Source organism: Anguilla anguilla, chromosome 4 (genome assembly GCF_013347855.1).
Source record: "Anguilla anguilla isolate fAngAng1 chromosome 4, fAngAng1.pri, whole genome shotgun sequence".
NCBI lineage: Eukaryota > Metazoa > Chordata > Actinopteri > Anguilliformes > Anguillidae > Anguilla > Anguilla anguilla.
In genome coordinates this window covers 14265728-14289596 of record NC_049204.1, presented here as the reverse complement: position 1 = coordinate 14289596, position 23869 = coordinate 14265728, and the positions used below count along the sequence as shown (strand labels likewise).

At 39.8% G+C, this 23869-nt stretch overlaps 1 protein-coding gene across 3 annotated transcripts in view; it reads right to left on the bottom strand.

Moving 5' to 3' along the window:
* Window positions 1–8120: 8120 nt before the first annotated feature.
* The window catches only part of LOC118226061 (SWI/SNF-related matrix-associated actin-dependent regulator of chromatin subfamily D member 3), a 70972-nt gene continuing 55223 nt past the window's right edge, over window positions 8121–23869 (bottom strand). For all 3 annotated transcript variants that reach the window (XM_035415303.1, XM_035415301.1, XM_035415304.1), the window contains 8 exons: window positions 19588–19683; window positions 17908–18009; window positions 16671–16832; window positions 15701–15798; window positions 14703–14838; window positions 13751–13873; window positions 13217–13318; window positions 8121–12931 (listed from right to left, as the gene is read on the bottom strand). In XM_035415303.1, the coding sequence (XP_035271194.1) occupies window positions 12878–12931; window positions 13217–13318; window positions 13751–13873; window positions 14703–14838; window positions 15701–15798; window positions 16671–16832; window positions 17908–18009; window positions 19588–19683 (873 nt within the window). In that variant the 3' untranslated portion in view covers window positions 8121–12877. The remainder of the gene's footprint in view (window positions 12932–13216; window positions 13319–13750; window positions 13874–14702; window positions 14839–15700; window positions 15799–16670; window positions 16833–17907; window positions 18010–19587; window positions 19684–23869) is intronic.

Sequence of the window (23869 nt, the reverse complement as noted above, 5' to 3'; positions counted from 1 at the left end):
GTCTCACATCCTCCGTTGCTACACAGTTGTCTTGTAATGGAATGTCGAGTCAAGTCAAAAAAGAAATATGATGTTGTGGTGCAGCAAATGTGCGTCATTGAGGCTTGGAAATGCAATCTACACGCACCAATTATTTTATAGCTAGTTTGGTAGTAATCTTGGTGAAATTAGATTATTGTACACTGAGTTGAAATAATTATAATAAAAATCATATGTCTGTCATCAACGCAAATGCCCTTTTCTTCAGAAACCACTACACAATTGATTATACCTGCCAAAAGAAAGACAAGAAGTTAGTGCTGATGAATGAAGCAAACGTGAGGGAACACAAGAATGCAGTAGGTCTGTGAGTTAGGAGCATGCTAATCCATTTAGTGCTTTATAGGTGAGTAAGAGTAATTATAAACTGACGCCTCAAAAAATAAATGTTCACGTCTCAGGAATTTAAATTGGTCATACCAACTTATGCTTTCATTTACTGTGTTGTATGTATTATATGGCAACTAATTCTAATTGAAAGAGGTTCAGTTTTTAATGGATTCACTTACAACCTGACAGGTGACATTCTGTTTTCAGTGTGAAGAGACCTACCTAAAACCATCTATGTAAAATTGATTTTACTGACAGCAAATGGCTAAAAGCCAGACCTCTGCATTGTGTTAAAGTTAATAAAACACAAAGTCTGCGAAACACAATTAAGGATTATTGCAGTGTTTCACAGTTGCAGTTAAACAACACTTATCTATATCTCAAAAAGAAAAGAATGAGGAGAACCAGAAAATGTCTCTATTGATTGCCTGAGCAAAATTCCCAGGCAGGGAAAGTTGTTTCTAAGATCATTTTTTAAGTAAAACTCTTTTTATTTGTGTTATTGTAGGTAGGAATAAAAAATATATACTTTTTATTTATGAAATACACAGTTATTTAATTAATGTGCATATATTAACTTAATTCTTCTCTACCTAAAGCTTTTTTTTAAACCACCATTGGCCTAATACATTTGGCCTGTATGGCAACCTGTTATGTTGAAAGGGCAAATTACTATATAGATATAGATGGGTGACAAATTAAAAGAAAAACCAACATAAAGTGTCTTAGTAAGGTGTTGGGCCACCATGAGCCACCAGAATAGCTTCAATGCTTCTTGTCATAGATTCTACAAGTCTCTGGAACTCTACTGGAGTGATGGAACACCATTCTTCCAAAAGATATTCCCACATTTGGTGTTCTGATGATGGTGATGGAGAGCACTTTCTAACATGTTGGTCCAAATATTTCTCTTAGGTGTTCAATTGGGTTGAGATCTGGTGACTGCGATGGCTATAGCACATGATTCACATCATTTTCATACTCAGCATACCACGCAGTGACCCCTTGTCCCCTGCGGATGGGGGCATTGTCACCTTGGAAGAGACCGCTCCCATCAGGATAGAAATGTTTCATCCTAGGATAAAGGTGATCACTCAGAATAACTTTGTATTGATTTGCAGTGACCCTTCTGTTTTTTCTTACATATCACATTAATGCATGAGCATCAGTCTTCGAATGTGTACTTTCAACCATAACTTCTGGCCCTATTTACTGATGTCTTTCCCATTGATCTAAATGAAGATGTTACTTTTTAGTCACTGTTTCTATTGAAATACTAACCAGTTGAGCAATCTTTGTGATTGAAGCTCCTGCCATTCGTACCCCAATAATGAACCCTCTTTCAGCTCTTTTCATCTTGCCACCTTAATCCAAAATTGAGGTCAACTGGGCTTGCTCAGTATTTTTATGCATGCCACAGAGCATGATCGATGTTAATTGCCTAATTATATCATGCAGTACACCTGTATGGAAGCATCTGCATTCGTCATGTTTCTCCACTCATTTATTCATGTTTTCCTTTACTTTGTCACCATGTTTTCTTTTCAAAATACCAAATTGAAAAAAATCCATAAAAGGTGAATACTTTAAGGCACTGCATGGATTTGCATATTTGCATCAAAAACTGACTTTGTTTTGTACTTCAGTTACAGTTATAATTTGGATTATTTTGTCATTGTTCAATTCCAAAATTATTTCTGTCAGAATAAAGATTACATAAGACCATATTTAAACAAATAAATCAAATACTGCAAATATTTTCTAAGTATTTAGGGGGTCTAGCACCTAGGGTGCGTCCACAGGACAGTAATCATAATTTGCCCAAATTATGGGTATGGCCACAACTTTACACCAATTGCAAAAATACTTCAGGGGATGATAGACAGCCATATTGTGGATGAGCACACACAGCCTCGCAGAGTGTTATAGTACAATATGACCTGTAGGGGGAGCTTTTAGCAAAATACTCATTTGCATAGGTTTCATGCCAAATTGTATGCAATTTCACCAGAACCTTCAGACAGCTTAAAAATAATCAAATATGAATATGCAAAAATTGTACAAAAGATATTTGACCACACCTTTAAACCAACTGTGTGCATTTTCCAGGCTGGGAAGAAAAACGGACTGAACCTGTATCCCTCTCCCAGTGAAGCATGCAGTGCACACCAGCAACACAACTGTGATATGAAGGCAACAACATTGTTGCAAATCGTTTATGTTTTTGCAGACATTTCAGAAAGACACTAATTGCACACAATGCTCTGTGGTTCACCATTGGTGCTTGGCCCCAACATTACTACTTGCAGCTCTATCTATGTTTTGTCATTTCTGGATGTCATTGAAGCTGAGTTACTATCTTGAGAAGATTACAGTAAGTCAAAAGCAGTGACCCTAGTTAAACAGACAGGGCAAATATTAAGTGTGACTGTTTTGTCATTTCTGAATGTCACTAGACTTAGACCCTCTCTCTCCAAGAAGTGCACGGGTGGTCTATGATGCCTCTCCTTCTCTGGATGCCACTGAAGCTTATTTTATCTTAGATTACAGGAAGTCAAAATCACAGTGTGCCATAATTGTGTGCACGCATAATTTAAGAACTGTTGATCCAGCAAGGTGGTGAATTTATCCCAAAAAATATTTCCCCATTGTGAGCTGCAACACTGTTTTAATAGAGCATTCTGGACTGGGATGCAGTGCTTTTAATGGCATTGTGTGCACTAACTTGTGCTCACTTTCACCTCAAGGCAGTCCCCATATTATGGGTATTTCCATGTTTACACAGGGAAGACAAGGTATTTCAACATAATTATACCCATCATGTCAGTTCAGCCCAGCTCAGTGAAATGAATGTTGTTGAACCCTTGAGAGAATTTTTTAGTGTCAAGATGACATATTGCTACTTTGAACTGGGGAATAATGCAGACCCGGAGCATGAGGACAGTCCACAATTCAAGAACGCCTTCACAGTCCACCCAGTTTCAGAACCATGTGCTTGCCAGCATAAGTGCTTTAGCCAGATCAAGCCAGAACAGACCTACGTTCAAAACAGCTGCAGTTACACTCCTGTTATTGGTGTAATATTCTGAATCTGTGAGGGAGGGGGGGGGAGTGTCGGAGGACCACATGCAACTGTACAGGGAATCTAAAAGCTTATCCACGAGGAGATAAGCCACTGAGGCTAGCGAAAACGAGGAAGGGAAAAAATAAAACAGACTGACAGGAGTGAAAACTCAAACTCCCTGTCAAGCCTTAAAAACCGCCCAAACAGAAAACAACCCTGTAAAAACAAGGGCAAGAAACAGAAATAAAAACACTGAGCACCACTCAGGAACGAAAAATAGTTGGGATAGAAACCAGGGAAACCCAACGTAACTGAGTCGCAGCTCAGACCCAAAACAAAAAGAAAACTTGGGGTCGAATACCGAGATACCCAAGAACCTAAGACGCAGCTTAGGAAAACAAAAAGGTAAAGCTCTAACAGTCTGCTGGCACGAAGCCCAGAAACACAGACCGAAATACAAACCTTCTAAGGCTTCTTGAGAAGCGAGAACAGGAGGTTTAATAAACAGGCTCAGAAATAGCTTACCGGCTCAATGAAAACGTAAGTTGACACTGAAGCAAGGACTGAAAGTCAGACAGCGTCTTAAATAGCCTTGCCTGACGCAGGTGGCCAAAATCACGGCATAAGGAGGAATAATTGGAAACAGGTGCATCCAATAAGGTAATAATCAGGCCGGGAGGCCAAAAAACGGAACTGCACCCCAAACCCATGACAGAATCGTCCGTCAGTCTTTCCTTTATGCATTATGTCAGCTTTCGTTTTATGAATTAGAGACATTGCACTCATCCACAAAATTCTGTGATTTCTGGATCTCATTTTGTTTTGTCTCTTATTTTTCTTTTGTTGGTTTTTATGTCATACTTGGATTGTCTGCACACTTGGATTGTCAAACAATATGTTTTTTCTTTCTTTCTTGGAAACACGTGTAATTTTGCTGTCTAACTGATTTATCATCCTGGCAGCGCTCTTTTTTCACTTTTTCTTTACCGATTCATCATTTTTCAAAGAGCTGTACAGTGACTATAGCATATCTGTCAGTTGTTATTTGTTCACACACTTCAGCTGTCTGCTCATGGTGATGGGTGGTGTGTGTGAACAAATACCAGCTGACAGTCATGCCATAGTGCTATAACTACTCTCAACCACCGAATTATCAGAAAGATACAGATTATGCATAAATATCCGAACAGCAATCCATTGAATACTTGGTTGACATGGTGGATAAATTGAGTTGGATAATTGGACACAAAGTAATCCATTGTACACGATCAGCTTTTACTGCAGATAGGCCAAGCTAGTCATAAATAAGGCTGACCCCCCTTCCCTTCTACACCTTAACTCATCATCACCCAGTCAAGCTAAACATGCTCAAGTCATGATGGGTAAGGTATTTAAGATGGCCATTGGAAAGTTGTGTTGTGAAGGGTTGGTTTTGGAGTCTTGGAGAAAAAGAGTTCTCTTTTTATTTTGGTCAAAGTCAAAGTGTTTTATTTATTAGGTGCACAGTATAACACAGGGTCATTCTGAACAATGAAATTCTTAGGACATGGCAAGCAACAACTACGTACTAAGCAAACATATAACAAGAATGCAAACATATAAAAATAATAGCAAAAATATCAAAAATGTATATAGCAGATAGAGCAGTACCAAAGCCTGTAAAGATGGGGAATATTGACAATAGGAATAAGAGTATTAAATATTATAAATATAGAGTGTAATTATAAATATAAAGTGCCGATGAATATGTACATTCAATTTTTGGTAATGCATATTGAGTTGTACATAGAAAGTGGCTAGAACAAACATTGTGGAGATCAATGTGATCACTGAGATTAATGTTGCTGGTTGAGAAGCCTGATGGCCTGGGGGAAAAAAGTGTGAGTCTGGTAGTCTGTGCCGGGATGCTCCGGTAACGTTTGCCAGACGGCAGCAGCGAGAACAGACCATAGCCTGGGTGGCTGTAGTCTATGATTTTCTGTGCTTTCCTAAGGCATCGTGTGTGGTAGATGCCTTGTACGGAGGGGAGGTGGCAGCCAGTGATGCGCTCCGCTGTCTTCACCACCCTCTGGAGGGCCTTGCGATCAGCAGCGGAGCAGCTGCCATACCAGGCAGTGATGCAGCCAGTGAGGATGCTCTCAGTGGTGCACCTGTAGAAATTGGTGAGTTTTGGCAGACATGCCAAAACTTTCACCAAAAGTCTCCTCCGGAAGTATAGGCGCTTTTGGGAAGTTTTTACTGCCGTGTCCGATTGCCTGGAGGTGGTCCTTGATTGAGTGTTTTTAGTTGATTTCCTATGGTGCTTCAACTGAAAGTGGATAACACTTTGGCATGGTCTGGCCTATCCGTCTCTCTGTCATTTCTGGTATTTCCAAATGAATTGTCTAATGTTCTGTATAATTGCTTCTGTATTGTAATTTAGAAGTAGTGAATCTGCATTAAATAAAAAAATGTTTTCAATTATTTAATCTTAAGACCTGATATAGAGCTGGCTTTGACTTGTTGGTTGATTCCACCAGTTTACTGTAGACTGACCTATCAATGCATTTGACAATTTAATTGATAATTCTCATTTTCAACAATAATTATATTTAATTAAATCACATAAAATATTTTATATGTCGGTTAAGTGAGGGGTTCTAGTACACAATACCGCTTGTGTTCAGAATTCAGAGTGCTGAATAGTCTAACAAAGGCATTGCCAATTGGAACCGCTGGATTCAGAAAATACATTTTTAATGAATCCTCAGTTGTCGGACAATGTAAACATGACATTCAGCCATAGCAGTTTTCTTGATCTAGAAAAGCTCCACATGCCATGGTGGCAGGTTCTTTCATCTCAGGATCTTTCGAACACATGCCTACGAAATATTTACATAAAATGCAAAGGATATCGTTTTAATCAATACAAATATGTATGTATAAATGAACAGATTGGCCATTCTTTCTCTACGGCCAAAAACTGGAAAAAGAGCATGTTTGTGAACATACTTTCCATATATCAAGATCTATGGTTCAATTGCGTTTGCTTTCAGAGAAGTGGTCCATTCACAGATATACTTATAGGATCAGAAAAGCTTAAGAAAGTTTTTAAAGGACTATGAAATACTGTCAAAATCTAAAGTCGCTTGGTTAAAAGTTCCTGTTTTTTTTTTTCTTTCAATAGCCTGATGAAGCACAAGACAGTCCACATTTCATTTTTTAATATCTAGAATATTTTAGGGGAAGGTGCAATGACATCTGAATTAAGGTATGAACATTTTTTCAGAATATTGTCAAAGGTTGCAAGCCCGGTTGACCAATCAGCATCAAGTACCTCACCTGTCATCATCTGTCAGCTGTATAATGTGTCATACAGACCATGTACATTCTTTTAGATTACATAAGATTATATACGGTCTGTACATTACATGAATGATTTAACAACCTTCTGCCCCTGCAAATTGTAACACTTGATCTTTTAGATTGCCCTGAGGGAAATCTGCACATGTCATGGAGTGTGATTATACAGCAAATCTAGCCTAGAGACAATTTAGTGCAGTTCTGCTTCTTGGCCTGGGTCCAGTGCAAAACAGGGGAGCCTCTGTGCTATGGTCTTTAGTGGGCTGAATGGTACAGTACATTCTGTGGCCTGGTTCAGTCACACCTGAGCTGACGAGACAGGGCGAGGGGTCTCTCTCAAAGGGAACAGGCCTCAGCCTGAGGTCCTTCCTCGAGTTATCCACTGGAAAGGGAGGCATGAAAGGAGCACTTTCTGAGAGCGGCTGTAGTTCTGCAGGGATAGGTTTCCCCAGTGGGTTAGAGCCAACTGTTACCTGGCATGAGTCTTCCAAAACAAAGTGGTTGCGTGCTTACTCTCTCAAGACAATGCCCTTTACTGCCTTTGGTGGATTAATAAACCAGCAATTATGCCTAATAACTATGCCGCAGAATATGCAGTTTGAATATATGTAATTTGCATTACAGAGTTTCCAACGTCATGTGACGTCAGCAGCTTTTATGCCAGAAGGCAAGTACAGTTTGTACAGTTTTATTAGTGTATGCATACTTCTGTGCATATTTCCGAGAAATATGCTCAGAAAATAAAATACATATTTCTTTAGTGGTTGACCATTAGTTATCAATTTCTATGTAGTTTATATTTATTTTACATTTCTTCATTTGTGGTGTGTTTTTATGCTTGTCAATTGTACAGCTCCTTTACAATCATGAACAGCAGTATGGTTTATGGGATCTAGATGAAATAGGATAATTATTAACATTGCTGCACCAAGGTAAAGCTAAAATTGAACTAAAAACTCATCTAATGTGATTCTAACTGATGTTTTCCTGGCGCTGTGGGGGTATGTTTGTCTGCATTCAGATCTAACATCCAAAATACTTCTTGTTTCAGGCCATGTTACTAAAGGCCTGTCATTTTCAGAGGCATCGCATTATATCAGACTGACACATTTAGAGATTATTTCAGACTGTGCCTGACATGTAAAATCATTTCTGTCTATTTAGTTAGTCTGTCTGTTAGACTACATCTGATTCCCACTGTTGTTTAAGGTTATCCAAGACTGAGTCTCCTTTAAGTTGATCTCAAACTCCTGTTGTTTGTCAGACTTCCTTTGTCTTGTATGTTTACCTCAGGCTTTCTTGGTCTTGTAAATTAGTGAGACAGCACCCAAACTAGACCCAGACATGGTGTCACTACAAATGTTTTATTGAATGTTTTTTTACAACCAGCAGGACATTGGCAGTACACCTCCAATCGAGTCAAAACAGAACTGAACAAATAAATGGAAAAGAATGTTTCCCCTACTAGAACAATGCAAACTATTGTTTCTAATACTGCAAAGGCTTCTGTTCAAATTTCAGTCTTCATCGGCCGCTGTTGACTTTGCTGTGGGACTAAAACAATAAACTGCATATGTTTTATCCAATGCCCTCATTTCCAGCAGAGCTACAGTTAATCTACCACACAAAGAGGAGTACAACATGCAGTACTGTCTTACCATGTCAACATAGGTAAAACAATGTTATGCATGTTCAGTTATTGAACAGCTTTTTCCTGTCATGCAGACAGAACAAATCATTCCTGGGCCCTCAATATAAGGACATTGAGCCCTTTGGATCAGAAAGATGGTTGTCTATTTTGGTCAACTGGTAATATGTCTTTCCATAGCCTAATCCTGGTTCTGGCTGATTCCTCAATTTTTGGGAATTGTATGTGTTCCCTGGTGGTGTCACAGTTCAGGTTTTCTTCTTTATGTGACCCCCTCCTGCCACAGGTTCCAGGCTTGCGCCTCTCCCCACCTCACATGACAAAACTGGCAATATAGCCAATTCCACTGTCAAAACAGTGATTTATCTGTATTTGCTTTAGAAGCAAATGAACATTATTTAACCATACATGCATGCTTATTTTTAATTTATTTGGTACCTCCCTGGATCCATATCCTTGAGGGAGCATAGGTGAAGCCAAAGAGGACAACTGAATCTGTGACTGAACAAAAAGTAACACTGATTCAAATGTACACCAGTCGGTAGACAACAACAGAAGCCATCCTGTCAAATAAGGTCTTTTTTGGTAAAAACAAAAAACAAACAAACAATTAGACTAGGCTTTTAAACACACCATTGTATAACCAGGCACATGTCAGAAACAGGAGCCACATAACAGCCACATAAACTGCTTCAAATGCTTGACTGACATCTGAAATTTTTATTACCCTGACAAAAGGGCACGGCCCTGGGACTAAGTACAAACTTTGGCAAACGCTCCCTTTACTTACATCCGCACTGTCTCTGAAAGTCACAGCAGTTCTTCCTCTTGTCCCAAGTGGGGGGAGTTCGTTTTTAATTACTGACTAGAAGTCAAGGCGCTGGCAGTGGTTTGCAACAACACTAGCAGTATAATGCCGGGGAAGATCTGGAGTGTCCCCCCTGCCAACATACAAGAGATATTGCTATACAGGGCAAAGTTCTGTATCTCGATTAAAAGGTGTATGTGTGGCAGGGGAGGAGGGAATCACCTGACCCCAGGGTTATTATGGACTGGGGCTGAAATTAAGGTTCCCTTATGATTTAGTTCCCCACAGGACCCCTGTGAACACAGTGGTGTACAGCAAGAGGCCCCTTGTCAGTGCAACATAGACCACATTGCCAGGCAGATACTTCTAGCCACTGGTTGATTGTTAATAAAAATATTTAGCGAACTTGATCTGTACATCAGCAAGATAATTTAAAAACAGTTATTTTAGTGTTATGTATGTGGCATAGTTTATGAATAAGCCAATCCACTAACCCTCCCAGCTTGCTTCAACTTGCAGAGACAGGCAGACTACTTCACAATGGGTGCTCAGTGCAATCAAATGTTCTTCATTACTATTTCCTCATGGTTAAAAGATAATTTAGTTTCAAAAAGTATAAAATGTGTCCATGCTGCATGCATAGGTGTCTTTTTAATCCCTTGTCCTGTTTGCGGCAGTGGAATTCTTAAAAATTCTACACTTCTCAGGCATTTTAAAAGTCTTAAAAAACCAAATACACTTACATGGTGCCATGACATGAAAACAGCACAGAGACAGCTATATTATCCAAACAGGCACCAGCTCCAGTCAAGGCACCTCCTCTCTTACATTTCAGGGCACAAGTATAAGCCACACTAAACTAAAGCAAAAGGCAAATGTGGGCCTACACCTATGGTGACCAGGAGACAATGTTTCAGGAGAAAATAAACACATTCCCCAATGTTGGAAACAAACGCATCGTTGTCTTTATTTTTTAAATTCATCGTACTTCGTAACTGATTCTTAGTTTGTTGGATGGGAGAGTGCTGAGGGAATTAAAAATCCTTTACAATGTAAATTGTTAAGGAAGGGGTGTTCAGTTACATTTAAATAATATATATATAAGAACCAGCTGGGAGCTGTGGGGGGTAGTGTTTTGCTTCAGCACACTGCCTGTGAGTCCAGTTTCTATAGAGTCCAGTATCAGGACCATGCAGAGCTGTCATGCCCATCTGGGTGCTCTGGAGGAATGTAATTTTGTGCAATGGTTGTCAAGAAGCAGATATGCTACAGGGCCGGTTCTTTGCACCGTCACTCATTTTGCTCTGGCCCATCCTCAGCCCAAGCTGCTGAGTTTCTGTTACCTTCTGGGTAATGTTCACACCTAGTTCAGTGTTTCAACATAAACAGCAGCACCAATTAATCTGCATTCCCATTACAAAAGTCCTACTGAAGCAATACACTGCCCTGCCCTGGAGACAAGTGAAAACATTTCAAGCACACCCAAACACACTGCAGAACCATCCTCCTTCTCAAACCACCAAGAAGGGCACAACTTAATTTGCATTACTTATGAAAACATTCTTACTCCTATACCCAGATGGTTTACATCATATGCACGTTTGATGTGGCAGTACAGGTTCCACTGTACAGTGCCCATGTCCTTCTGTTGTGTTGCTAAGGCAACAATTATTGTGGACATGCCTACAGCCACAATTACCTTTTTTCCTTCATAACAACCTAAATTAAACACCATCCTTATAAACACTGCAAATGTATCTTAAAAGTCAACAACAGGTTAACAATCATAACACTATGAAAAACATGGCCCTTTCTTTACAGTCATTTTGAATTTGTTTTTGTTTCATAAAGCTGATGTATACTTTGCCCTTAATATGCTAGCAACATTTTTTTTAAAATCTACAATGACTGAATTCTGAATTATTAAACAAATTATGAATACTGATAATTAAAACACAGTTCTCAAGAATGACCTTTTCATAAGTGAATGCCATGTTCCCTCAGCAACAAAACATTTTACATCCATCAAATAAATATAATACCTGAAATCATTCTGAAACTTGACTCATCTGTTTCCCTACGAGTACCAAATGTACAGCAACCCGTCAAATGTGTAACATTTCCCGGTACCATCAGCAACAGCAGCATAGCTACACTGAGGGAACATTATGTAGCAGTTTGGAATCTGTCAGCAAGTGTTCCTATGGAAATAAATGCTGGCCGGTGGAACTTCAGTTTTGGTTTGCATGGATAAGGGATTTTAAGGCATACAATTTTAAATCCACAGGTCATTTTCTTTGATCTCCAGCTGTGATAAATACAGTTTGAGACATCTCATTTAATTTTGCAGTGTTCTTGAAGTTGTGATTGAAAAACAAAGGGTTGACTTGAATCTTGTTTACTCGGCTTCTGTGAATGTAAAATTGTTGGCGCTGACTTTTATTACAGCACTAGTTCTTGCCAGAAACACTGATATACGGGGAACAGGCTGCTTCAGAAGCAAGCTGTACAGGCTCACAGGCTCCACTTTCTGGTTATGAACAGATACAGCATTTTACATTTGCTGTACTTCAATATACCCACGGCCACATGAAAGTTGCCCTACACCTACGGACCAGTTCAGTTCATTCTAGTGGATGTACATTCCAAGGCTCAGCACCAATGTCTGAATCTGTTATGACAACAAAAGCATCTCCTACTTCTTGATCCTCGATAAATATGCCCACATGCGCCATAGGAAACTATTTGCCATTCGTGACAATGAGCACAAATCAAAGTCAACGATCAATACCCTTTCCCCGACTCTTCATAAACACCTCATAGTCAAGCCTCTCGGGGCAATCAGTGTGAGTGCAGGTGTAAAACAATAGCGAAAATTCTTTCAAAGACGCAACAGGGTTTTAACACAGGCAATATGCGTATATATAACGGTAGGGTCTCACTGCTAGCACTGAAGGCTTGTCACAGAGACTGGGACATGGAATTTGTTGAACACTGACACTGTGGGCTCACACTCAGAGCCAATGGAAGATTTCATTGTAAGGACACTGATACTGAAAGGACAGTGACAAAAACAGGCTCAAAACTGTCCCTAGTACATCCCCCCTTGCACAGCTGCAGTTCAGAGTCCAGTCGGAGAGAATGCAACCGCATGCTATGAGACGAGATTCAAAAACAGTATACATGCACCCGGGCAGTCTTTGTAAATTTGTACAGAATATACAGGCATCAGGTCGAATGGTCTTTTTGGCTGGAGCTGCAAGTTGACGATGCTAAAAATTCAGACACGCTACAGGAAGAGACGATGAAAGGAATCAGAAAAGGCCAACTGGCCAGTGATCCTCAGGTTATGGAAAGCGACGGCCACACCAAGCTGTAATCAGCTGTGTGTGTCTGTATGTACGCGAGTGTGAATGTGTTTGAGGGGGATGAGAGGGTGTCAGAGTTTGACTTCAATGGGGTAGAAAAGTAGGCCGACAACATAGGGCACACAAAGATTGGTCATGAGCCATAGGTCACAGCAGGTCACTAAATTCAATTAGAACAAACAAAAATATCTGATAAGAAAACAAGAAGGGTGTGTGTCTGTCAGGAACTAAATTAAGAAGGCGGAAAGTCGCAAACGGGCATGTGACTGGGGAAGAGTTTAAGTGTTGCGCACCGCCAGGGCCTGCTCCAGCTCTTGCCTCCGCTGTTGGATCTGTGGTTTCCAGAAGAAAAGGAAATCATTGTGAAATTAAACTCCAGTGAAACTAAGATTAAAATCTAATCATTTCAGAAGAATTGAACAAGGAAAGAATGTACCCAAATAAATGACAGGAAAACCCCTAATTTACATATAGATGCATAGAAGAGAGGGAAATAATTAATAGTCATTTTCCACCATCAATGTGTTCTCTGTGACAAACCTTAAGATGAATAAACTATTTTACTTTTCAAAAAAAAAAACCCTTCAGAATTTCAAGTGATGGCCAGGTTCACACACCTTGCAATAGAAGTATCGACTAACAGCCTCCTGGGACCAGGGCTCATGGTAAAACTCTGCCCTCCTTTCCTCCTCAGGATTCCCAACAACATCTGTCATCACCTGCAAACAATCACAGACCTAAGTACATGTCACTGGTTTACCATGAAAACCCTCTACCCTCTTCTGGAAAGCATAGTTCCCTGGAATTAATTGCAGTTACACACCCATCTGACCTTTTCCATTACAATGCAGACAGAAGCTGCAAGTCCTGTTTGCAATAATCACCACATGAAACTGCACCAGGAAATAGCACAACCAAATTGGCAGTTAGGGTTGAGCGTGTTTCAGCATATTACTAAAAAAAGCCTGAGGAGCTGGAGATGATTAATATCCATCATACCACTTGAACAACACATGAAAACCAGGCAAGAGGGGGTCAATGTGGCAATCTTGACAATCTTGGGTCTTCTTGAGATGCCATGAAGTGCATAGCTTACAGTAAACCAGAGAACTCTGTGGCTGGAGAAATGTAGTTGTCTGTAACTGTCTTACCTTAAGATCCCTGCTCTGGGACTTGAGCCAGTCCTGGATGTAGCCTTTTGGATCTTTGGAGAAACTAAGCATGAAGTCCCTCTGGATTTTCAGCTGATTGATAGACTCTATGGTCTCATGGATCTAAAGGAAAGATTAAGTATCAGTGATGAGTGTATGAGGTCAGAGCTTTAACTGTAACAAGGACCCTCCAGCACATTCCTTGTCAGCGATACATGATTTAGCATTTATTCATGATACCTGTCTTTATGCACTAATTCAGGTTATGATATTTTAATGGTTTTTGCTTAGGGTATTGTTGTGGTTTAATGTTTTTCTTCAGTTGGCTTGTTAGGGGTTATAATCTGTGCATCTACTGTATATACAGAATTTGTTTTTGCATACATACTTGCCGGTCTGGGAATGTTGTTGGTCAGGTCTGGCACAATGTAAATTAGGTGACAGGATTTAAGGTGTCATGGAGAGCAGTGCTGTGAAATGAATGTGTTGTAATACAATATCCTAGTATATACATGTATTAAATTTCAAATGATATGTAACAGTAAAAATAACTGACACTTGAAGGGGCAGTTCACTGAAAAATGAAAGTAAGCTCTGTTTACACTTGCCTGGAGTGCTAACCATCCAGAGTTTTGCTGTGATCTGATGAGTTTTCTAAATATCTGCAGCAGCTCACCCTGATACAACAGACTTCTATGTTTTAAACAATTGGTAATGAACCAAAAGTTTACACTTGAAAAACAGCAACATTTAATTTCAAACATAATGACACAGTTACTCGTGAACATTCACAGACCTTCTTGTGCATGATTTCATCAAAAATGACTTCCTACCGAAGTTCAGCAACTGTGCATATCCACTGAGTAAAGTCTCAACCAAAGCATGCCAGTATTCTCGGGTGCAGTGGCTTTAAAACATTGTTCTAACATTACTAGGTATAGAGTCAACCTACCTTGTTATCCAGGGAGGCGATTTCTTGCTGATTTGCCGTAGACAGGAGGAAGCTGCTCATCTGACTCTTCAGGGGGTCCTCCACTTCTACATCGATGTCATAGCAGGCAGTCTTCTTTTGGTCATTGGGGTCCACACTGTCAACATAACACAAAATAATAATAATAATGGTGTAAGCTAACTGTCATTAGTAATGTCTGTGTGCCCACATGGAGTTTTAAAAAAAAGTTTTTGTAATCAGCAATGTGTGAGAATGATACTGTGATTATTCACCATATTAATATGATCTAATACAGCAGGGAAAATGTGGAAAGCCAGTGACGTTCAATCAAAAATGTAGAGAAAAACATGCAGTTATGACATAAAAGGAAAAAAGCCAAATTATTCCATGCACGGAGTAGATACTATAACAATATAACAAGATACTATAACTATAATTTGATACTTGCAATATAATTCATAAAATGTAGCTTGGTAGGTAACTATGGTAGCAGACTCACAGACAGTTGCTCAAAAAAAACTGTAATATGGATACTGGAGTACTGTCTGTTGTTTTTCTGTTTGTCCTTGTTACTTTGCATTATCTCTTTTATACCCCCCCCCCCCTTTCTTTTTAACCCCCTCCCCCAACCACCCCCGTGCTTCCTAAATAGCTATTTTGACTATTGCCAGCCTGTTATTGTAAATATGACTCCAATCTTCATTGACCTGATTTGTGTCTAAATATGCTTTAAAAAGGTTTTGTAGGCCTTGATTATGCAATCATTTATATTTGTTCTGGTGATTTCCATCTTTCTGCCACACCTTCACCTGTGAAAAATGTTAAGAGCTTGCCCTTCAACATTTCCTCCAATTCAATTGCATTTCTCCGAAATTACACCTCTAAATTTTCTATTATATCTTAGATAAAATTAAACAATAAAATAATGCTACAACTGCAATAATTAGGGTTATATGGTAACAATGAACTTAGGAATTAAGCCCTAGGATTTGGCTCACCTGATGACATGGTTGATGACGATGGGGTCGGGAGGCAACAACAGGCTTGTGAGACGCTGTGGGATCTCAGAGAATTTGAGTCGTGGGCAGTCAAAGATCTAAAAGGGAAGTCGCAGGGATGGACTTGGTCACTTTGCAGCAGCAGCAGAGCAGGGACACAAAGGGCTAATTCTGCTCTCTAGCACTGAACACTGAGCATCCAACTACACATCCACTCTTCACTGGCTGCTGTCTTTCACCAGAAAAAATAGCTCAGAAGAAGGCTTTAACTTTAAATAAAAATATTTATCATTTAAGGGTATGCCAAATATATGTTACTAGTACTGATTACAGACCTTATATATATATACTTTATATAAATACATAATTTTATACAAAACAGTAACCAGTTATTTGCCTTATTTCAGTGTTAGATGAAGAGTGTAGTGTTAATGTTGGTGACGATGAGGATATTGGAGATGACAATCGTATTAATGCCGATTAACGTGGTAAAGATTTTTTTTGTACATCATTAGGACAACCTGCCCCTTTCTCACCAACTCCTGAACTTGATCATCTCCAGACTGGACTATTGCCACTCCCTCCTTGCCTCCCTCCCCCCACCATCAGACCTCTGCGGCTCATCCAGAATGCTGCTGCTCGTCTGACCTACTACCTCCCCAGACTAAGCCATGTCACTCCCCTTCTCATTTCCCTCCTGGCTACCTACATCAACTAGCTTATCAACTTGCATCAAATTCAAAATCTTGGTGCCGACTCTATACTATATTTTCAAAAGATCATCAGACCCTACAAACCTACCAAACCCCTCCATTCTGCTACCTCTCTTCATCTGGCACCTCCCCCCCACATACCTGCATTTCCAGATCACAGTGATTCATGGTGGTGATTATGAAGACGGCACTGGTGGATGCTAGTTGTTGAGGTACATTTAGAAGTAGAAAAGTGAAGGACTTCAGGTTGACTATACCTGCTGGAAGTATTTGTCACAGTTGATGTACTCTTTGTCATGGGCGTCCTGTAGCTTGTTGGTCTTGACATACTGCCAGAGGGCCTGTATGATGGCTGAGCGGGTCTGGGTGTGGATGCCCAGAAGACGGGCCAAACGTGGGTCCAGCTTGAACTGGGGGGGCTAAAGAGATGGAATGGGGGATTTAATTAATGCTGCTATAATTACAATTTATGCAAATAACAATGCATGTTTTTTTTTCAAATTGCTCCAATGTAGCAAAGTGAATTGATTTAATAGCAGACTAAAATATAACTTGGCCTACAGTAGTGTTTGAGTGCTTTTTAATAGACTGGATTAGATATAGCACACCATAATTCAAACTCTGTTTCGGGTCAATGTGGCTTAATGTGAATTCAAGTGGATGGAGAGCATTCAGATTCTACCCATCTCCCAAAAAGGTAGACTTGTCAACAATTTATGAAGCAAACATCCTTGGCAGGAAGTAGTCCATACTCTTTATCGTAGCTGGCAACTTACTTCTGAGAATCTACATATAATCAATCAAAAAAAATGTTTCTGCATTTAAAATACTTTTTGTACTTGTACCCCACTGAACTTGGTTACAGGTCCCAACATTTTTCACTGCTTATGCAGCATTATTAACATGACTCAGGGTAATTGCGCTGGCACACAGACTTCATTTTTTCAGTATCATTTTTCAACAGAATCTCAAAGCCAACCGCTCACGGGCGTAATTCCGTTCTGAATCATCCACTGCACCTACAGCATGATGCAGAACATTGGAGGGCAATAAACTAGAATCAAACTGCCTCGTAAAATTAATGGATATTCTGGTAACCTCCATTTTAAATAAAACATGAACTGTAGGTCATCTTTAACACATTAGGTTCTGAATAATTGAGTGTCCCATTTCTGTGCTATAAAGTAAAAAAAAAAAGGTTAATGCACAAATGGACTCCTCAACGGCATTGTGTATTAAGAACTTTTAATTCCAGATTGAATTTCTTTGAAACTATCATTTTAATCTTCTAAATACCTTCAAAGTACAGTGCTAGACACTACTCAACATTTTTAGTAAAGCTGATGGATCACCTTGAAAGCAACTGCCCCAGTGTCTAATGTGGAAAGCAATCAAGGTTGCCAAACAAGCACAGCCTTTGCTGCAGATATACTGTACCTCTCTCTCCCCACAATCAAAAAAAACAAAACTAAACCAGCTCTTTGGCGCCCTCACCTGGTAGTCCAGCATCAACAGCAACGTGCACCGCACGCTGACGTCGCCCGGCCTCTTCACCTGGAAGCCATCTGTCTCCTGGGTGGTGGGAGTGCGGTGCCACTGCCGGGAACGCAATTGCACAGTAACTAACACCCACAGCCTAGGGTGTGCTCATAATACTCAAATAAACACCCCCAAAACTATAGCAGTCTACCACAGATGCTCAATCAGCACTCTCCAATAGCCACGTACAAGCATAAACACTCACATGCACACGTACAGTCATTCCCTCATTACTTGAAATGCCTGCATTTGTGCAATCGCATGTCATCTCTCATTCTTTAGACAAGGACTCTAACCAAAATATTATTATTTGTGTGATTGATGTGCTACACATTTTAAGAGGCACATAGCATGCTGACATAAAAAACCCATAATGTGATCCACAAGGATATGATATTAATAAAATGAGGTAAACTAATAAATTAGAAAGAGAAAGTAAATTTGCTGTTTAACCCATTTCAATTAGCAATGGCATCTAATCAGGGTTTGGCAGGGCTCTTGTGGTCTGATAGTCTTTAGCAATTGTTGCGTCAAGATACTATAACAAAGCAGCTGAGAAATTAGGTTTGCTTACATAACTGTACTGTGGAGAAGACCATTATGGCTTGCATGCGTTAGTACTGAGAGCATTCTGTTCTCTACCACGATAACATTCTTGTGACATAACAATGTGACAGTGTTGCTTCCTAGTTTCAGTCAAGCCTTATGCATGTTGGGCTACTATGCTGCCCACCCTATGCATGGCAGCAACAAAGCAAAGGGTGTGTGAGGTGTGGGGATGGCTGGTTTAAGCAGCCACACCTGCCCTGGGTCAAGCTAATTAGACCTGGCCAATTGGATAATTGGTTAAGAATTAGATAATTGGCCAGGCTAATTAGACCGAGGAACAGGAGTGGCTGCACCTGTGCGTAGTGAGGTAATCACTGCGCACAGGTTAAATCTGCCATCCCCACCCACACAGGAGAGCTCTCTGTCATGACAGGGTTTTACATCTGCTCACTTGGCTGTAACATCTTGCCAAACCCTCGTCAATAAATCTGGACTGTTGGAACATCATCTCCCTGTGTCTCTGTGCTGGAGGGCCCCAAGGAAAGCCACTTCGGTGGCCTGTGGCAGGCGTGTTTGCCACAGTGTGGTTCTGCCATTTCCATCAGAGACCACAGTGGGCTGATAGCATGCAAATAGTTTGTAACTCCCAATATGATTACAGTATGGCACATTCTCCTCAATCTTGAGGAAGATACATTAGGGCATTAACCTGAGAAAAGATAAAAAGCATCTTTGCAATGGTACGCATTGGTGTTCACATGATTTATTGTGGAAAATTACCCAAAAACATGCACTCTAATATATCTATATACAGCAGGCAATACATATTAATCACTAAAACTGGGACACAACCAACCGGAGAGAATACCTATTTCAAAAAACCAGCGTGCCCCCTCAAAAAGATTGCATTTGCTATTAATTGCAATACCCCTCATAAGAAAAGAAAAGAGAAATTAACACATTCATAGGATGTATGGTGAAAACCTGAGAAAAAAAGAATATATAAACAGTATTTGAATACAGAGGGGGTACAGACTGAGACAGAATCAAAGAAACACCTGGGAAAGCAAGAGATCTGATCCTCACCTCCACCAGGTGATTGTCCGGGCCATACAGATCTTTGTCCAGCTCAATCACCAGACTCTTGAAGAAAGAGGAGAACTTTCTCTTCTGCTTGCCGGGCTTGAGTTGGATGGACAGAGATGGGAGTAAGATTTCACAACACCCACACACACCACTGTTGACTCAACACGAGTCCAGCCATATGCCACTCTCAGCGGTACAATGCCACAGACATGTAGCCTCATGCGAGAATTCCCTCTGTAGCTTACAACTGATGGAAAAGCTGCACACAATAGACAAACGAGTTGGGTTAACTCATTATAAATGGTAAAGTTTGTCAATCATTAACAACGAACATTAAAAAGGAATGCTGGGCACTATACTTCCTGATTAATGTTAAAGGAGTACCATGGTGGTTGAACGTGACACTTCCCAGTTGTCTTCAGGCAACAACAAAACAAATGTGCATAATTTTTTAATTCTTCAGTCATTTTAATACACTTTAAAACGTATTTTTCTAAGCCTAAATTTCCCACGATAAAAATTCACCCGAACCGTCTGGGCGTGGTAATGATAACTGTCAGTTAGCTATGATTGACAGACCGTGCCCCGTTTCCATAGCTACCCCCATGATACGCGCTCTCTTTGGGAGACTGAATTTTCACAAGCTAGCTAGCTTAGTAGGGCTAGTATATCAAGTATCGGTAGATAGCTAAGGTAAGGACGTTGACTTATATCCAATTATAATTTTTGATATCTAGCTAGCCAAGTTAAGATAAAAGCACAACTATAACGTCCTCATAAAAGCAAACTAGCAAGCTAACGTTATCGATAACATTGTCTTATGAAAGCAAACCTCCTAGCTAGCTAACGTTAGCTAGCTAGCTAAATGAATATAACCAGAAATAATCTAAAGGCACTCTAATTTAAGTGAACCTAACGTTAGTCAAATATTTGCATTGTCTGAACAGCAGGACGGTGTGTGCTGTCAGATTTCTTTACGGGGCGTGGAAATGGGAGTAGTTACTGTATTAGTGACGTAGCAAAATGACAACTTTCTCAACCGGTTGAAAATAGGACGATGAATTTAAAACGCATATTTCTCCAAAAATACAGAACGGACATATTTAATACTTTGCTCATTGTGTTTCTTCAATGCCTCTTGTGCAAATAGCACATAAAACCGAGAAAGTGTGAAAATCACCATGGTACTCCTTTAACATTACATGTAAACTTGTGTTAACCACATATGTTTTAAGAGAACATTTGAATGGCATTACTTTTCTCATCTCAAAATAAAGCATCTTTTGTTTTCTAGTGTTGCCTACTATTGCAGATATGAATGACTAATTGCACCAAGACGTTTCGCATAGACGAGTTCAAAGAAGCTTTTTAGCTTGTGTCAGGGTGGGCTAACGCGGACCCAAATGGACCCAAACGCGTCAAAACACTAAAAATCCACAGAGTAAAAGCAAAACCAGGACTGTTGCTTTTAAATTAAAACCCAAAAAATGGAACAAAAACGAAGCCGCGCAGAGCAAGTCAAAAAAGGACAAAGGTTCTTACTGCGCAAAAACGGAGAAAATGCAGGAAAAAAAAAAACCAATGGAAAAAAAAAAAAACCAATGCAAAAACACAACACGGGCAGGGAAGAAGACACTCACGGCAAAACACTGAGTCACAAGAAGGAGCACAAACCGAAACACAATCCAATACGCAGACAAAAAACAAACAAGGATTCAGCACCTGAGTTAAGGAGAAGGGAACTTAAATAGATACGACACTGACGAGACACAGGAGGGCACAATGAACAATCAGGCCACAGAGAGGGAAGGGAAAACGAGACAACCTAAAAACAATAATAGAATAATTGAAAACAATAATACAATTAGACGGGGTACAGGGACAGAACAAAAAACTGAAGTGCCGCTATCTGACGGCCCAAAAACGGAAAAGGAAACAGACCACAGAACCATGACGTTTTGCTTTTGCAATTGTAAGTAAACCTTAAAGGAGTACCATGGTGGTTGAACGTGACACTTCTTAGTTGTCTTCAGGCAACAACAAAACAAATGTGCATAATTTTTTTATTCTTCAGTCATTTCAATGTACTTTAAAACGTATTTTTCTAAGCCTAAATTTCCCACTATAAAAATTCACCCGAACCGTCTGGGCGTGGTAATGAGAACCGTCAGTTAGCTATGATTGACAGACCGTGCCCCGTTACCATAGCTACCCCCATGATACGCTCTCTCTTTGGGAGACTGAATTTTCACAAGCTAGCTAGCTTAGTAGTATATCAAGTATCGATAGATAGCTAAGGTAAGGACGTTGACATATATCCAATTATAATTTTTGCTATCTAGCTAGCCAAGTTAAGATAAAAGCACAACTATAACGTCTTCATAAAAGCAAACTAGCAAGCTAACGTTATCGATAACATTGCCTCATGAAAGCAAACCTCCTAGCTAGCTAACGTTAGCTAGCTAGCTAAATGAATATAACCAGAAATAATCTAAAGGCACTCTAATATAAGTGAACCTAACGTTAGTCAAATATTTGCATTGTCTAAACAGCAGGACGGTGTGTCCTGTCAGATTTCTTTACGGGGCGTGGAAATGGGAGTGGTTACTGTATTCGTGACGTAGAAAATTCTCAACCGGTTGAAAATAGGACGATGAATTTAAAACGCATATTTCTCAAAAAATACAGAACGGACATATTTAATACTTTGCTCATTGTGTTTCTTCAATGCCTCTTGTGCAAATAGCACATAAAACCGAGAAAGTGTGAAAATCACCATGGTACTCCTTTAACTCACTAAAACTTGGAAAGTGATTGCGTACTTTATCCACTGCATGGACTTACATATTTTGTCATATTCCAAGCTCACAGTAAGAATGGACTAAACCATAATGACTTTTAATAGGCATACATACATAAATCCATACTTGTTCTCACAGAAGATACAAAAAGCAATGATCATGGTGATAGAAGTATGCAACACATTCAATTAGTCAAACAGTTCAAAATATTTGCAAAATAAAGCCTTCAGAAAATTCAACAATTTCAGCAAATTCATTATATAGTAACTTGGCAACATATCTATTAAATAAACAGCAAAGATCATGCTAAGAAAGAAGGTTGAGTGTTGATGGAACCTAAGTGCTGTCAGAAGAGATGTTGTGGGATGGTCATTTGACCACCTTGTAAAACAAAAACCAAAATCACTTAAAGAACAACAGGTAATATGTGGAGCCTCTAGAACCAGGTTTCCTGACATATGGGGAATTTAGGCAACAAAAATGCGGGTGGCATCCTACTTCCTGATTCAGATGAACACCTGAGGAACTCTAGCAACTGATTATGAACATTTTAACACGTACAGTCACAGCTCAGATATGCAGCAATTAATCATAAGCAACTCACTGTCGTTGTCAAACTTGAAGCTCGGAATTTGAAAACCAATTACATAATTGTCCCACCAGAACAGATAAAGTGAGATAATAGGAGGGAAACATTTCAGCTGTCATCCCCACACAATGATAGCACTTGCCAGAAGTAACAATCCATGACACTACAGTGCAATCAGAGCCTCCTGTCTCCACTAAACATTTAAAGTCTGGCATGTAATGTAAAAACAATTCATGGTCATTCTGCCCCTTTTCCACATTCAGGAATCCCGAGGTCTTGGGCAGCAAGATTCCAACCAAACAAACAATCACGCTGCAAACTTAAAAATCACTGCGGTCAAGCGAATACCACCGAACAGCTACACCATCAAACAGCTACCAATTTTCATATTTCCTTCAAAGACTAAACATGACCTCAGCTTTTACTGCAGAGTCTCTCAGTTTCCAAGAGCAGGAGCCACAAATATTTTTGCAAAGTCTAATTTTAACCCCAAGATTTTCAGCTAAACTGTCCTGCTCCAGATGGAGAATGATAAAAAGGATGGCATATATGTATGAAACTTTTCATCAATCTCCACACAAGCTGCATAGTACACCAAATCCAGATTAGGACAATTGTGAGAATCTGGCAACACTGGTGTGAAAAGTGCCCACCCTCCAAATACTGGGAGAAATTCTAGTATGTATTGCAATATAAGAAAATTCAACCTTTCCTAAGCCTATGCTTTACAGACTAAAATAAACCCTTTCTCACCATCAGACCATGTCTGAACTTAAAGTCTACCTACCTTTTCCACTATACTTTTCAGGACTTAGTAGGGCTATGAGTGATGTTATGTTAGGATTTTAAGCCCTGTTCCCCTATTTATCCCCAAGAATAAACCAGGAACAAC